Genomic DNA, 12,296 nt, shown 5'->3' with positions numbered 1-12,296 from the left:
GTAGCTGGGACTACAGGCGCCCGCTACCTCGCCCGGCTAGTTTTTTGTATTTTTTAGTAGAGACGGGGTTTCACCGTGTTAGCCAGGATGGTCTCGATCTCCTGACCTCGTGATCCGCTAGTCTCGGCCTCCCAAAGTGCTGGGATTACAGGCTTGAGCCACCGCGCCCGGCCAGTAGGTGCTTAATAAATGTATCATGCTATTGGTTATGATTTATTGGTAGAGCAGGAACTTTTCTCTCTGGCTGTGACCTTGGGCAGGTCTCTTGTCCATACTGACCCTCGGTTTTCCCATCTGGAAGATGGAGCCATGCATACCAACCAGAGGCCACCTTCTGCTATCCCAGAACCTCTTGCTCCTGGCAACCACGATGGCAGTGATGGATGGGCCCTCACGGGGGCCAAGAAGAGGGTCCCTCGCCCCTGCACCCTGAAACACTTAGGCAGTGATATTTTGGAAATTGAAAGGGTTTTTACTAAAAGGATCTATGGGGGGATGATGGGTAAATTCTGGAAGGGGTGGAAGCGTCCGTGTGGGGGTTGAAGCATGGTGACAGCTGTGAGAGGCTCTCCTTGCAGGAACACTTGGTCGTTGGTCTCCATCGCACCCACTGGACTGAAACCTCCATAGCCAGGACTAACGACACCTGGAGATGTCCCTCCTGTCTCTAAAACACCCGACCCCCACTTCCCCAGGTAGGGCTGGCTGGGTGCGTAAACAGAGTCCTGGGTCCTAAGTCCATAGCCTTCTCAATGCTGCTTCTTGTGGAGGGCTATGGGGCCGGAGGGTGGTGGCTGGTGGAAGAATGCAGGCCACTGAAGGCAACGGTAGGCCAGCAGGTGGGGGCCCAGTGCATACAGCAGATTGCACACGAAGAAGCAGCCCCAGGTGTCCTCAGGCACACGGTAGGTGAAGGGTGTGCGCAGGTGCATGGAAGCCCCCATGTGTGAGAACTGTGCCTGGTAGCCAAACAGGAAAGATGGATGTCAGGGGCCAGGAAGGAACCGAAATCCCAGCATCACCGACGGCCCACCAGGTAGGTCAGGCAGAGCCCAGGGGATGCCCATCCTCACCTCTTGGGCTCTGCTCATCTACCTGTTTCCCATCTCCAGTCCATCTGTCTGTCTCTCTCTATTTTTTTTTGGAGATAGAGTCTCACTCTCTTGCCCATGCTGGAGTGCAGTGGTGCAATCTCCGTTCACTGCAACCTCTGCTGCCTCCTGGGTTCAAGCGATTCTCATGCTTCAGCCTCCTCTGAGTAGCTGGTACTACAGGCGCGCACCTCTATGCCTAGTTAATTTTTTGTATTTTTTAATAGAGATGGGGTTTCACCATGTTGCCCAGGCTGGTCTCGAACTTGTGAGGTCAGGCAATCCATCCACCTTGGCCTCCCAAAGTGCCAGCTAGGATTACAGGCGTGAGCCACCATGCCTGGCTTATTTTTAAAATTTCTATCTAATCTATCTAATCTATCTATCTATCTATCTATCTATCTATCTATCTATCTATCTATCTATTTAGAGATAGGGTCTTGCTATGTTGGCCAGGCTGGAGTGCAGTGGCACGACCATGACTCACTGCAGCCTCAAACTCCTGGGCTCAAGCAGTCCTCCCATCCCAGCCTCCCAAGTAGCTAAGACAGCAGGTACGTGCTACCATGCCCAGCTAATTTTTGTACTTTTTGTAGAGACAGGTTTTGCCATGTTGCCTAGGCTGGACTCAGATTCCTGGGCTCAAGTAGCCCTCCCACCTCAGCCTCCCAAAGTGCTGGGATTACAGGTGTGAGTCACCTCGCCCGGCCTTCTGTCTGTAAAGATTCCTACCCTTATGTGTCCTGTCTGTCCCCGCCTCCCCCCGTGCTCGTCCACTTGTCTGTGAGTCCCTCCCCACTTGCCTAACCTCATCTCCTGGGCCCTGCACCCCATCTTTCTCTGACCTGGCTCCAGATCCTCCTCCCAGTCTTCCCCATCCCAGAGGTCTTGGCACAAATCCTGTGGATTCTAGACGTTTTCCTGGTCCCTACTTCCCTGGCCAGGGCCCAGGCTCTAGCACTTTTCATCAGGAACCCAGAAAAAGTCTCCTAGCTCTGACTGGGCCCCCACTGCTCAAACACCTCCTCAAACTCCCCATCACCCTCAGTACAAGCCCCCAGTCCCAGAGTTCAAAGCCTTCAGCATCTAGCTGCCAATTTCTCTTCTCTCTGCCTTTACCCATGTTATGGCCCTGCTAAATCACTCCCTCCCTCTGTGCTTCTCCTTATGCTGTTCCCATTCCTGGAATGCCGTTCCCTGCCTGGAGAACTCATCCCCGTACATCAAAGCCCAGCTCCTATGCCCCTGCTTCTAGGAAACCTTTCCCTTTTGGAATCCTTCACAGTCCCTGTACCTCTTTTCATGGGGCTTGGAGTGTCTGTATCTGGCTTTGTCTCTCCTAGACTAGGGAATCCTGGGATACCGGGCCTGGGGCTGGGGTCTCTTGGGGACCCATCATTACAGTGCCCAGGGAGGACACCAAAGTCGTTGATGAGTAGACAGAAATTCCCTCCCACATGGCTGCTCAACCACCCACCCGCCACCTCACCTGGCCGATGGCTCCAGCAAACACCAAGGCCCAGTCTGGCAGCCAGGAACAACCAGGGAAGGTGAGAGCATAGGCAGCCAGGCCGCAGAAAGGCAGGACATAAAACATGTACATCAGCATCTGCAGGGGTGGGAGGACAGGGGCACCAGCCTGTGAGATGAGCAGCTACCCCAGGTGGGCCTCCTGAGACCCCCGAGGTGGAGGCCCTAAGGAAGGATCTGGATGGCCTCAGACCCCACCCAGGCTCTCTGCAAAGTGCTCCCCTATTTCCCTTGCAGATCCTTGCCCCCACCCGCCGAACACATACACCAAACCTACCAACCTTTCTCTGGAAGTGGCATGCGACTCTGGCCTAGCCAGTCGGAGCATTCCAGCCCCCTCTCCGTGATGCTCAGTAAGGGAGGGGCAAGTGATTCAGGCTGGGTCAATCTGAGCCTGCCTAAGACTTGTGCTTAAGCTCGGGGGTAATAAGGGCTCACAATGCTCTGGGGTGGCTGAGTGGGGTGCATGGAAGCCTGGAGCTGCCACAGGCTGTCTCTGCTACCCCATAAAGGGACTGCCTGAGAGCAGAGCCATGCAAAGAAAGCAGAGCCCAGAGGCCGGGCACGGTGGCTTACGCCTGTAATCCCAGCACTTTGGGAGACCAAGGTGGGGTGGATCACTTGAGGTCAGGAGTTCAAGACCAGCCTGACCAACATGGTGAAACCCTGTATCTACTAAAAATACAAAATTAGCCAAGTGTGGTGGTGCACGCCTGTAATCCCAGCTACTTGGGAGGCTGAGGCAGGAGAATCACTTGAGCCCAGGAGGTGGAGGTTGCAGTGATCCGAGATCACGCCATTGCAATCCAGCCTGGGCGACAAGAGCAAAACTCTGTCTCAAAAACAAAACAAAACAAAACAACAAAAACAAACAAACAAACAAAAAACCACACACACACACACAAAAAAAAAAAAAAAAAAAGAAAAGAAAAGAAAAGAAAGGAAAAGAAAAGAAGAAAGAAAAGAAAAGAAAAGAAGAGCCCAGAGTCTGCACCTTGAGCACCTGGATCCAGCCATACCTGAAGACCACATCTGTCCTTTTTTTGGTAGGACAGTAAATTCCATATGGCCTTCTGCCTGCTTGAGTTGTGCTTCTGACACCTGCTTCAAAGAGGCCCAGAGGACCCCTACCCAAGGCAGGGGTGTGGTCTTCTCCCCACTCCCCTCTCACCTGCACCTTAGGATAGGCCACAGGGTCCCTCAGGTATGGCTCATACTGGTAGATATAGACAAAGCAGGAATCTGTGGGGCAATCAAGCACCACCTGGAGTAGACAGACATACCAAGAACCCTCACACATCCCTCCCACAGGAAACCTCCCCCACCCTTCCAGGTCCACACCCCTTGCTCTGCCCTCTCCCAGCCCAGCTCAAATTGGGCTGGGAGAAATGGGGCTCTGTCATGGAACACTCAGGTTAGACTTGATGAAGAACTTCCTTGGATGATCAAACAGGAAGAAGGGCAGCATGGGAGAGGTGGGTCAGGGAAGGGAGACCGGAGGCAGGGGATGGAGAGACTGACTAGTGTGGACTCACCAGGCCCCGGAACAGAGTGAAGAAGCCAGCAAAGATGAGGTATATAACAAGGGCCAGGTCAGCCGGACGCTGCAGGAGTCCCTTTCTTTGTTCCTCCTGCACCTGCCCCAGGGGAGAGAAACAGAGACAGCATAAGAGGTAGTCAATGAGAGGTATTCAGTAGGTATTCAAAAGGTATATAAAGGCTCCTAAGGCTCCTCTATTTCTTTTCTTCCTTTCTTTCTTTTCTTTTCTTTCTTTCCTTCCTTCCTTCTTTTTTTTTTTTTTTTTTTTTTCCTTCCCGAGACAGGGTCTCTTTCTGTTGCCCAGGCTTGAGTGAAGTGGCCAATCTCAGCTCACTGCAGCCTCAATCTCCTGGGCTCAAGTGATCCTCCTACCTCAGCCTCCCGAGTAGCTGGGACCACAGGCATGCACCACCACATCTGGCTAATTTTTTAACTTTTTGTAGAGTCAGGGTCTGGCTGTGTTGCCCAGGCTGGTCTCCAACTCCTGGGCTCAAGCGATCCTCAAGCCTTGGCCTCCCAAAATGTTGGGATTACAGGCATGAGCCATCGCACCCAGCCCTTGCTTCTTTCTTATGACAAAGGAGATCATTCCACGGAAACTAAGTCTTTGACCAAAAGCAACTCACACGGGGAAGGTTCAGGCACGTTGGGACAAAGCCTAAGAGGGGCAAGGCACTCACCGTGTTGGCAGTGCAGCAGGTTGGCGCCCGGGGCTGGCTGAAGACCCTCACACCAGCCCAGCATGGCACCAGCAGGTAGGGGATGGTGAGGAAGAAGGCAGGCCTGATCTCAGAGCTGTATTTGCCTGCCATGGTGCAGGAGAGAGGGCGTCAGCCATGCCAGAACCCTGCTGGATGTCTGTTTGTTTGTTTGTTCTAAGACAGAGTCTTGCTCTGTCACCCAGACTGGAGTGCAGTGGTGCAATCTTGGCTCATTGCAACCTCCGCCTCCCAGGTTCAAGCAATTCTCCTGTCTCAGCCTCCTAAGTAGCTGGGATTACAGGCACACACCATTATGCCTGGCTAATTTTTGTATTTTTAGTATAGGCAGGGTTTCACCATGCTGCCCAGGCTGGTCTTGATCTCCTCGGCTTAAATGATTAATGAGGCAGGCAGATTGCTTGAGCCAAGGAGTTCGAGACCAGCCTGAGCAACATAAGGATTACAGGTGTGAACCAGCGCACCCGGTCTCTCTAGCTGGACATCTCGATTCAGAAATACCATCCTTGGCTGGGTGCGGTCGCTCACGCCTGTAATCCCAGCACTTTGGGAGGCCAAGGCGGGCAGATCACGAGGTCAGGAGATCGAGACTATCCTGGCTAACACAGTGAAACCCCGTCTCTACTAAAAATGCAAAACAAAAATTAGCCGGGTGAGGAGAATGGCGTGAACCCGGGAGGCGGAGCTTGCAGTGAGCCGAGATCCCGCCACTGCACTCCAGCCTGGGTGACTGAGCGAGACTCCGTCTCAAAAAAAAAAAAAAAAAAAAAAAAGAAATACCATCCTCAGTCAAGCTCCACCACCCTCCATGGCTCCCTAGTGCCCACAGGATGATGTCCATGCTCCTCAGCCTAGCCTGCCTCAATTTACCTTCTGAATATGGATCCTACCTTCCAGTGGGTTCTTTGCTTCCTACGAATACACCTTGGGTGTTCCCTCTGCTGAGGTTTTGCTATACCAGCCTCCTGGATTGCTTTCACTGCTCTACCTCCCAAGCCCTACTCCTGAAGCTTTCACCCTGTCCCCAGGATTCATCCTAAAATTCCCTTCCTGTGTCAAGAGCATTCTGGGTCAAACCCTTGGGGCTGGGAACCATTGCCTGGGGAGGAAGTAGAGTTTGGATTCCCCCACCTTTCAAGAGGAAATGGGGACCAGAAAGGGGTGGGCTGCTGACTGAGGCTGTGGACACGCAAAGAGGGAGGTGGGGCCTCTGCAGACATCAGGGAAGGGGTGGAGGATCCAGTGGGGGTGCTTCTAGGTGCAGGGCAGTGACCTAGCCCAAGAGAGACCAGATTTCCCGAAGCCTTGTCCTTACCAAGAATGTTTCCTGTAAGGAACACCAGGATGCTCATGGCGAAGGAACCCAGCCAGTACAGTCCAAAGTTCCGGTATCTCTTCCTGGGCAGGGGATGGAGGGGTGACCAGCAGGTAATCAATCACTCTGTAATCTCAGAGCCCCAACCAGGGCCCAGAGACCACTGTGGGCTTCCCAGCTCTGGGTGCCTTTCAGTTTTGCCCAGGATGGAAGGGACAACAGGGAGTTGAACAGGGGAATGAACAGTGAGACCCTCTGTCCAAGAAAAGAAGTGACTGCCCAGACACAGGGTGGATATAAGCAATGCCACGCCACCATCTACACCTGAAACGTTTCCTGGAACCTTCTCCCGGACACCCCTGGCTGGAGCCCTAGAGGGGCATCCTGATTTCTCCTACAGACACTTCTGGCTCCACCCTGCCCTGGGGCCCCATCTGAGGATGAAACTTCTCTCCCAGGGTCAGGGTCCACCCTCTCCCTGGCTCCTGCACCTTCTGCAGATGGCGCCGGCCATGGCCAGGTAGAGGAGGTAGTGAACGGTGCCATCCCAGTAGCAAATGAAGACTCCGTGTGCTGTGCGCAGGTACGGCTCTCCCTGTGGGGGCAGGAGGGAGGCTCAGACGGGCAGTGGGGCAGGGGGATCCCTGGCCGTCCCCTAAGTACCTCCTTGGTGTAGAAATCCATGAAGCCCACCACATAGCCGTCTTCCTGAAGAGCGATGATGAGGTCCACAACCGAGGTGAAAGCGAAGACGGCAAAAACTGCAGTGAGTAGGCGGCCGGGTCAGGTGTGGGAGGGGACACACATGGGTGGGGCTAGGGCTCAGTGTGGGCAGGGCTTGAAGTTAAGGTCAGGGATGAGATTATTTCAGGCAAGGACTCCAGGCCCAGTCCCTGCCCCAACCCCAAAGGTTGCATGACCACTGTCCCGCCTCATTCTGCATGTCTGATGGAGGAGACACAGCCTGGCCCTCAGAAGTCCCTGGTTTGATTGGGAGGACCAGTGCCTGCCTTTGGGAGTCCCCAGTCTCATGGGAGAGGAACCGTCCCCGCCCTCAGGAGATCTCAAAGTGATGAGGCAGTACACTCTTTTTCAGGAGCTTCCAATCTGATGGGGGAGATGCAGTCCCTATTCTCAGGAGCCCCAGGTCTCAAAGGGGAGGCTCTTTGAAGTTCCCCAGTTTAATGGGAGTGTTCAAATCTCTTTGAGGTCTCCAGTCTGATGGGAGCTCTTAAAGGGCCCCCAGTCTGATGGAGGAGGACCTTCGATGGCCCCTAAGTCTGAGGGTGGAGGCCCTTGCCTGGACAGTCTTCTTCCCCACAGCTTCCCACTGACTCACCAGCATAGAGTGGGTCATAGGAGATTTCGCCATGGGACAAGCTGTAGACTGCCATGAAGAGCAGACTCAGGATTAGGGCGCTCATCAATGCCACCCACAGGGGACTGTGGAGAGGGAAACCAAGTCAGGAAGGCCAGGCCTAGTGCTGAGGCATTGCCCCACTCTCCCTGGTGGGGGAAGGGACAGACTCCTGGAAGCCCCAGGGGAAGCGACTAAAGTGTCTGTTCATCCATCAATGCTGTTCCCTGAAACTGCTCTCACCCTGTGCCAGGCCCTTGCCCAGGCTGTTTCTTCCTTCTGGAAACTGCTTCCAGAAGCCTTTTCCACTTGGCAAACTCCTACTCATCCTTCACGGCCCATCCACATTGTCCTTCCCCCATGAAGCCCTCCCTGACTCCCCAGAAAGGATCACTGTTTAACTTGAGCCAGCTACAGAGGGGACATTCCTCAGCCCCTTCTTTTCTTTCTTTTTTTTTTTTTTTTTTGAGATGGAGCTCTGACATGCAGGCTGGAGTGAAGTGGTGTGATCTCAGCTCACTGCAACCTCTGCCTCCTGGGTTCAAGCGATTCTCCTGCCTCAGCCTCCCAAGTAGCTGGGATTACTGGTGTCCACCACCACGCCCGGCTAATTTTTGTATTTTTAGTAGAGACGGGGTTTTACCATGTTGGCCAGGCTGGTCTCGAACTCCTGATCTCAGGTGATTTGCCCATCTCGGCCTCCCAAAATGCTAGGATTACAGGCGTAAGCCACCACGCCTGGTCTGCCCCTTCTGACTTTACCATTTATCCCATTATTTGTTATGTGTTTAACTCAGTCTGTTCAGTCATTCGGCAACATCAAGTCCCTCTGTGGCCAGGCCCAGCTCCCAAGCCACAGGGTCTCGAGTGCTCGGTTCTGTAGACTTCACTGTCTGACACTCCCAGCTCCTCCCAGCTAAAGTCCAAATGCCTCTATTAACTCCACCTTGCCCCTGCCCTGATCTGCACCCCCAACCTGATAAGACAGGTCAACCAGTTGCATAAATAACAGAAGCCAGGTCTCTGGGCAGCCCTCAACCCAGGTGGGCAAATCCAGGCCTAGAGAGGATGGGATTACTGTCCAGTTGTCCAGGGTCACACAGCAAGACTCTGTCCATCACTCTCCAGGCCCCTGTTTTCTCATGATCCCCTCAGAACCCAAGGTCTCCATCCTGACCCCATCTAACGATGACATTATAGTACTCAGATGAGACCAGGACAAATCTTTGTACACAGTTTGTAATCCTTAACCGTAGCTATGAGATGAGATCTAGGATTGTGCCCATGACACTAATCAGGGAACTGAGGCTTACCCAGGATCCCAGGAGATGGAGATGGGTATTCCCACCCAGGGAGCAGGCCCATGGTTAAGACTCTCTCCACCCTATGGCTTGGTTTGAGCTGGGTTTAGAAGTGCGAGGGGCTTGCAGATGCCCGCTATCCGGTGGCTGGACCCACAGGGCTAGAATCTAGGGTTAGGAGACAGGGACCAGGTACAGGAACCAGTAGGGGAAACTGAGTCTAGGCACAGGGTTAGCCAGTCCTGAACAAGAGGAAAGTCACAGGCCTGCCTGAGACAGGCAACGCAGCAGGGTGTGTGTGTGTGTGTGTGTGTGTGTGTGTGTGTGTCAGCAGGAGCCAGGTACCTGGGGCCTTATCTGGGACAATACTTTTACCCTTGGCGACTTTGGAGCCTGCGTAGGGCGCATCCCTGGGAAAACCTCAGAAACCCTCCAAAGCTCTGGCTTGTGGGGACTCTCCTCATCATTCCTTCTCCCCAGGCCCCAAACATCCCAGGAGCGGCCACACCCCAGCCTCCAGCACCGCGGAAAGGGGACTTCCGGTTAGACGGGGGTGTTCTTCTGGCCCAGGCCCAATCCTGCCGGGTCGGAGCTAAGCTGGGGCGCAGGGCTCGCAGGAGCCAGGTCCGCGGACCATGCATCCTCCCTCCAGCCCACCTCCTGTCCTCCCAGCCCCCACCCGCCCCCATTGTCCCCGAAGGCTGCCCCAGCCCCTCCCCGCACGCACTGCGAGAGCGCCGAGACATGGTTGAGCGCGTAGGACACCGGGAGGGCGCTCAGCGACAGCGCCGCGATCTTGCCGGCCAGCGGCGGGATGTCCATAGCGGCGGCGGCTGGACCCCAGCTCAGCCCCAGACGTTCTCCAGGGCGCTCGGCTCCTCGTTGGCGGCGCGTCCAGGCCGGGGCTGCCAGGGACCCGCCCCGCACAAAGGTCGCCCCCCGCTGCGCACTGGGCAGGCGGCCGTGACCCGCCCTGCGTGTTCCTGGGGAGCCTCCAAGGCCCCTCCCAGGTCCTCCCCCTGGCAGCTGCCCCACCCCTTCGCCCCTCACCATGGACACCCCACCCGCTGCCCAGCCTCAGTTTCCCTCTCTGTCAAAGGCTGGGACACAACACCTCCGGATGTTTCTGCTCTTAGGCCAAAGGGTACACCCTGGAGGTTCTGGCATGCCCGCTCTTTCCCCTGCCCCACAACTTCGTTCTAAGGAAATTAGTTCTCCTGGACTGTGCCCTTCTAAACCCCTGCATTCCCCACCCAAAGATCAAGTGGGCATTGCCTGTGCGCGCTGATGGAGCGACTTCCAGCTCTTGGGCGCAAAATGCCTTTCAGTGGGCTTAGATTTGAGTTTTCACACAGTGGCCACCACAAATGTAAACGTGTTTCCAGGCAGGTGTGAGGTGTTTTTTTTGTTTGTTTTTGAGAGGAGGTCTCACTCTGTCACCCAGGCTGGAGTGCAGTGGCCTGCCTTGAACTCCCAGCCCCAAGCGATCCTCCCACCTCAGCTTCCCAAGTAGCTGGGACTACAGGTATGCACCACCACGTGCAGCTAATTATTTTTTGTAAAGACAGGGGTCTCGCTTTGTTGCCTAGGCTGGTTTCAAACTCCTGTGCTCAAGAGATCCTCCCACCTCAGCCTCCCAAAGAGCTGCGATTATAGGCGTGAGCCACCACGAGGGGTCTTTAAGTGTACTCCAGGGCTGTACCTTTGCAGGCTAGTCCTGGGTTGAGGGTTCTTCATGTAGGGGAGAGGGTAGAAGGAAGGGGTTCTAGGGGGTGGGGGCTGAAGTTAGAATATCGGGATGGAGCCAGTTTGGTGAAGAGTTTGGGAAGGGTGTTCCTGGCAGGGAGGAAAATGGCTTAGGCTTAGGCTTGGAAATGAGCAGTGGAAAGGAGGTCGGTTCTGCTGGGGTGTAATGAGAAGTGAGACAGCTGTGAGAGGCTGTGGGTGGTTTTGAACAGCTGGGAGGGGGCCGCAGTGTTGTTGGGGAGAATGAGGAGGAGACCATCTGTCTTTGTCACCCCTCCAACCACCCTCTGGCCCATGTGGAGTACTTGCGGATGCTGCAGACAGCAAGGTGAACCATGCCCACCTGACACCTGCCCCACGGGAGCCCAGTCTGCAGCTGGCACAAATTCTAACCCCTGCCCCTACCTCAGGCTCCTGCACGCAGCCCCTTAGCGTGATGCCAACTGGGTTACAGGTCTTTCTCAACTGGGCCACAAGAGTCTTCTGGCCACAAGTCTGACTCAGCCTCCTTCCCCAGGTGCCCACTGCCCATGAGTGAAGTTCAGGTTCCCCTGGACTTTCCCCAACTTTAGCAGAGTCAACACCCCCCAGGCCTGCTTTCTGTCTGCAAAATGAGCCTTCTTGTAAGCGTGTCCCAGCATCCCCTCCTCCAAGCAGCCCTGCCTGCCACCCCCATCCCATCTTCTCCACACAGGGCCAGGGTGTCTGTGCCTGGCTCAGCCTAGGGGCCTGGCCTTGTCCCATGTACAGGATGCACCTGCACACGCACATAGCATTTGGAGGCCTCATCCCCTGCCAGGGGGTAAAGTCCATGTCCTGAGCCTGGTGAGCCTCCATGTCGCTGAGAACTGAGAAGTGACTTGGACGGCTGAATGCCTGGGACCAAGCCCCAGGATTCCCCGTCTCCTGAACCACTGGCTGCAGAGAGCTACCCTGCTGTGCTCAAGGTCCTGGCCCACTGCCTTCTGGGCAGCCCCCATGTATGGGCACCCAGGCCAAGCCCACCAATGTTACTCCTTGCTCTGCCTCAGCCACAGCGTCAGGAGGGGAAAAAGGGTGGCATGTCACCCCAGCCTTGGCTCTGCCACTACCTCTGGCACCTCCCTGGTCTCAGACCCCACTGAGACACTCTGCAGGCCGCCCCACCACGGCTCCCTGGTTCCTCTCAGTAGCAGCCTCAGACCTCGTCCCCAGCAGCCTGGCTGACTGGGGCAGATCTTATCCACCTAGTCCCCACACAAACACAGCAAAAACCCAGTGTTTGCTGAATGGCTGTGTGAACACAGGCTGGCCCAGGAGCCCGACTCCACACCAAGCATGTGAATAGGGAGCCCCTGGTGCCTGCAGGGGCTGGGCAGCACCCACTGGGTGTGTAGGGGGTGGGGGGGGGGGAGGCAGATGGAAATGCAGATTCTCAGGGCCCTGCCCAACCAGCTGACTCAGCAGCTGCAGCTTAACAAGATCCCAGGGTGACTCAGGCACAAATGTGGGGCTCTGGCCCTGGGGCAGATGTGGGGGTCTTGGCAAACACTGTGGCCCATGGGGCTACCCTCCTGCCTCCAAAACTCTGGCTCTGAGGCCCTTCCTTTCAGGAGCTGTCCGACATGTTGGCATGGCTCATCCATCCACACGCCTATCCTCTAATGACACAAGCCCCAGGGACTCGTGTGCCTACAACACTGGTGGGACCTGAAGGG

At 55.4% G+C, this 12,296-nt stretch overlaps 1 protein-coding gene across 1 annotated transcript; it reads right to left on the bottom strand.

The window, feature by feature from the left end:
• Nucleotides 1-451: 451 nt before the first annotated feature.
• On the bottom strand, nucleotides 452-9,754 carry TM6SF2 (transmembrane 6 superfamily member 2). Its single transcript, XM_023229572.3, has 10 exons — nucleotides 9,581-9,754; nucleotides 7,535-7,638; nucleotides 6,859-6,956; nucleotides 6,687-6,790; nucleotides 6,196-6,278; nucleotides 4,842-4,966; nucleotides 4,157-4,258; nucleotides 3,793-3,885; nucleotides 2,581-2,700; nucleotides 452-959 (listed from the first exon to the last, which is right to left on the bottom strand). Exons 1-10 carry the CDS (start codon nucleotides 9,673-9,675, stop codon nucleotides 750-752), a joined length of 1,134 nt encoding a protein of 377 aa, XP_023085340.1. The 5' UTR covers nucleotides 9,676-9,754; the 3' UTR covers nucleotides 452-749.
• Nucleotides 9,755-12,296: the final 2,542 nt, after the last annotated feature.

The sequence above is a fragment of the Piliocolobus tephrosceles genome, chromosome 21, assembly GCF_002776525.5.
Source record: "Piliocolobus tephrosceles isolate RC106 chromosome 21, ASM277652v3, whole genome shotgun sequence".
Taxonomy (NCBI): domain Eukaryota; kingdom Metazoa; phylum Chordata; class Mammalia; order Primates; family Cercopithecidae; genus Piliocolobus; species Piliocolobus tephrosceles.
The sequence above is the reverse complement of the archived record's forward strand: the minus strand, read 5'-3'. Positions and strand labels throughout refer to the sequence as shown.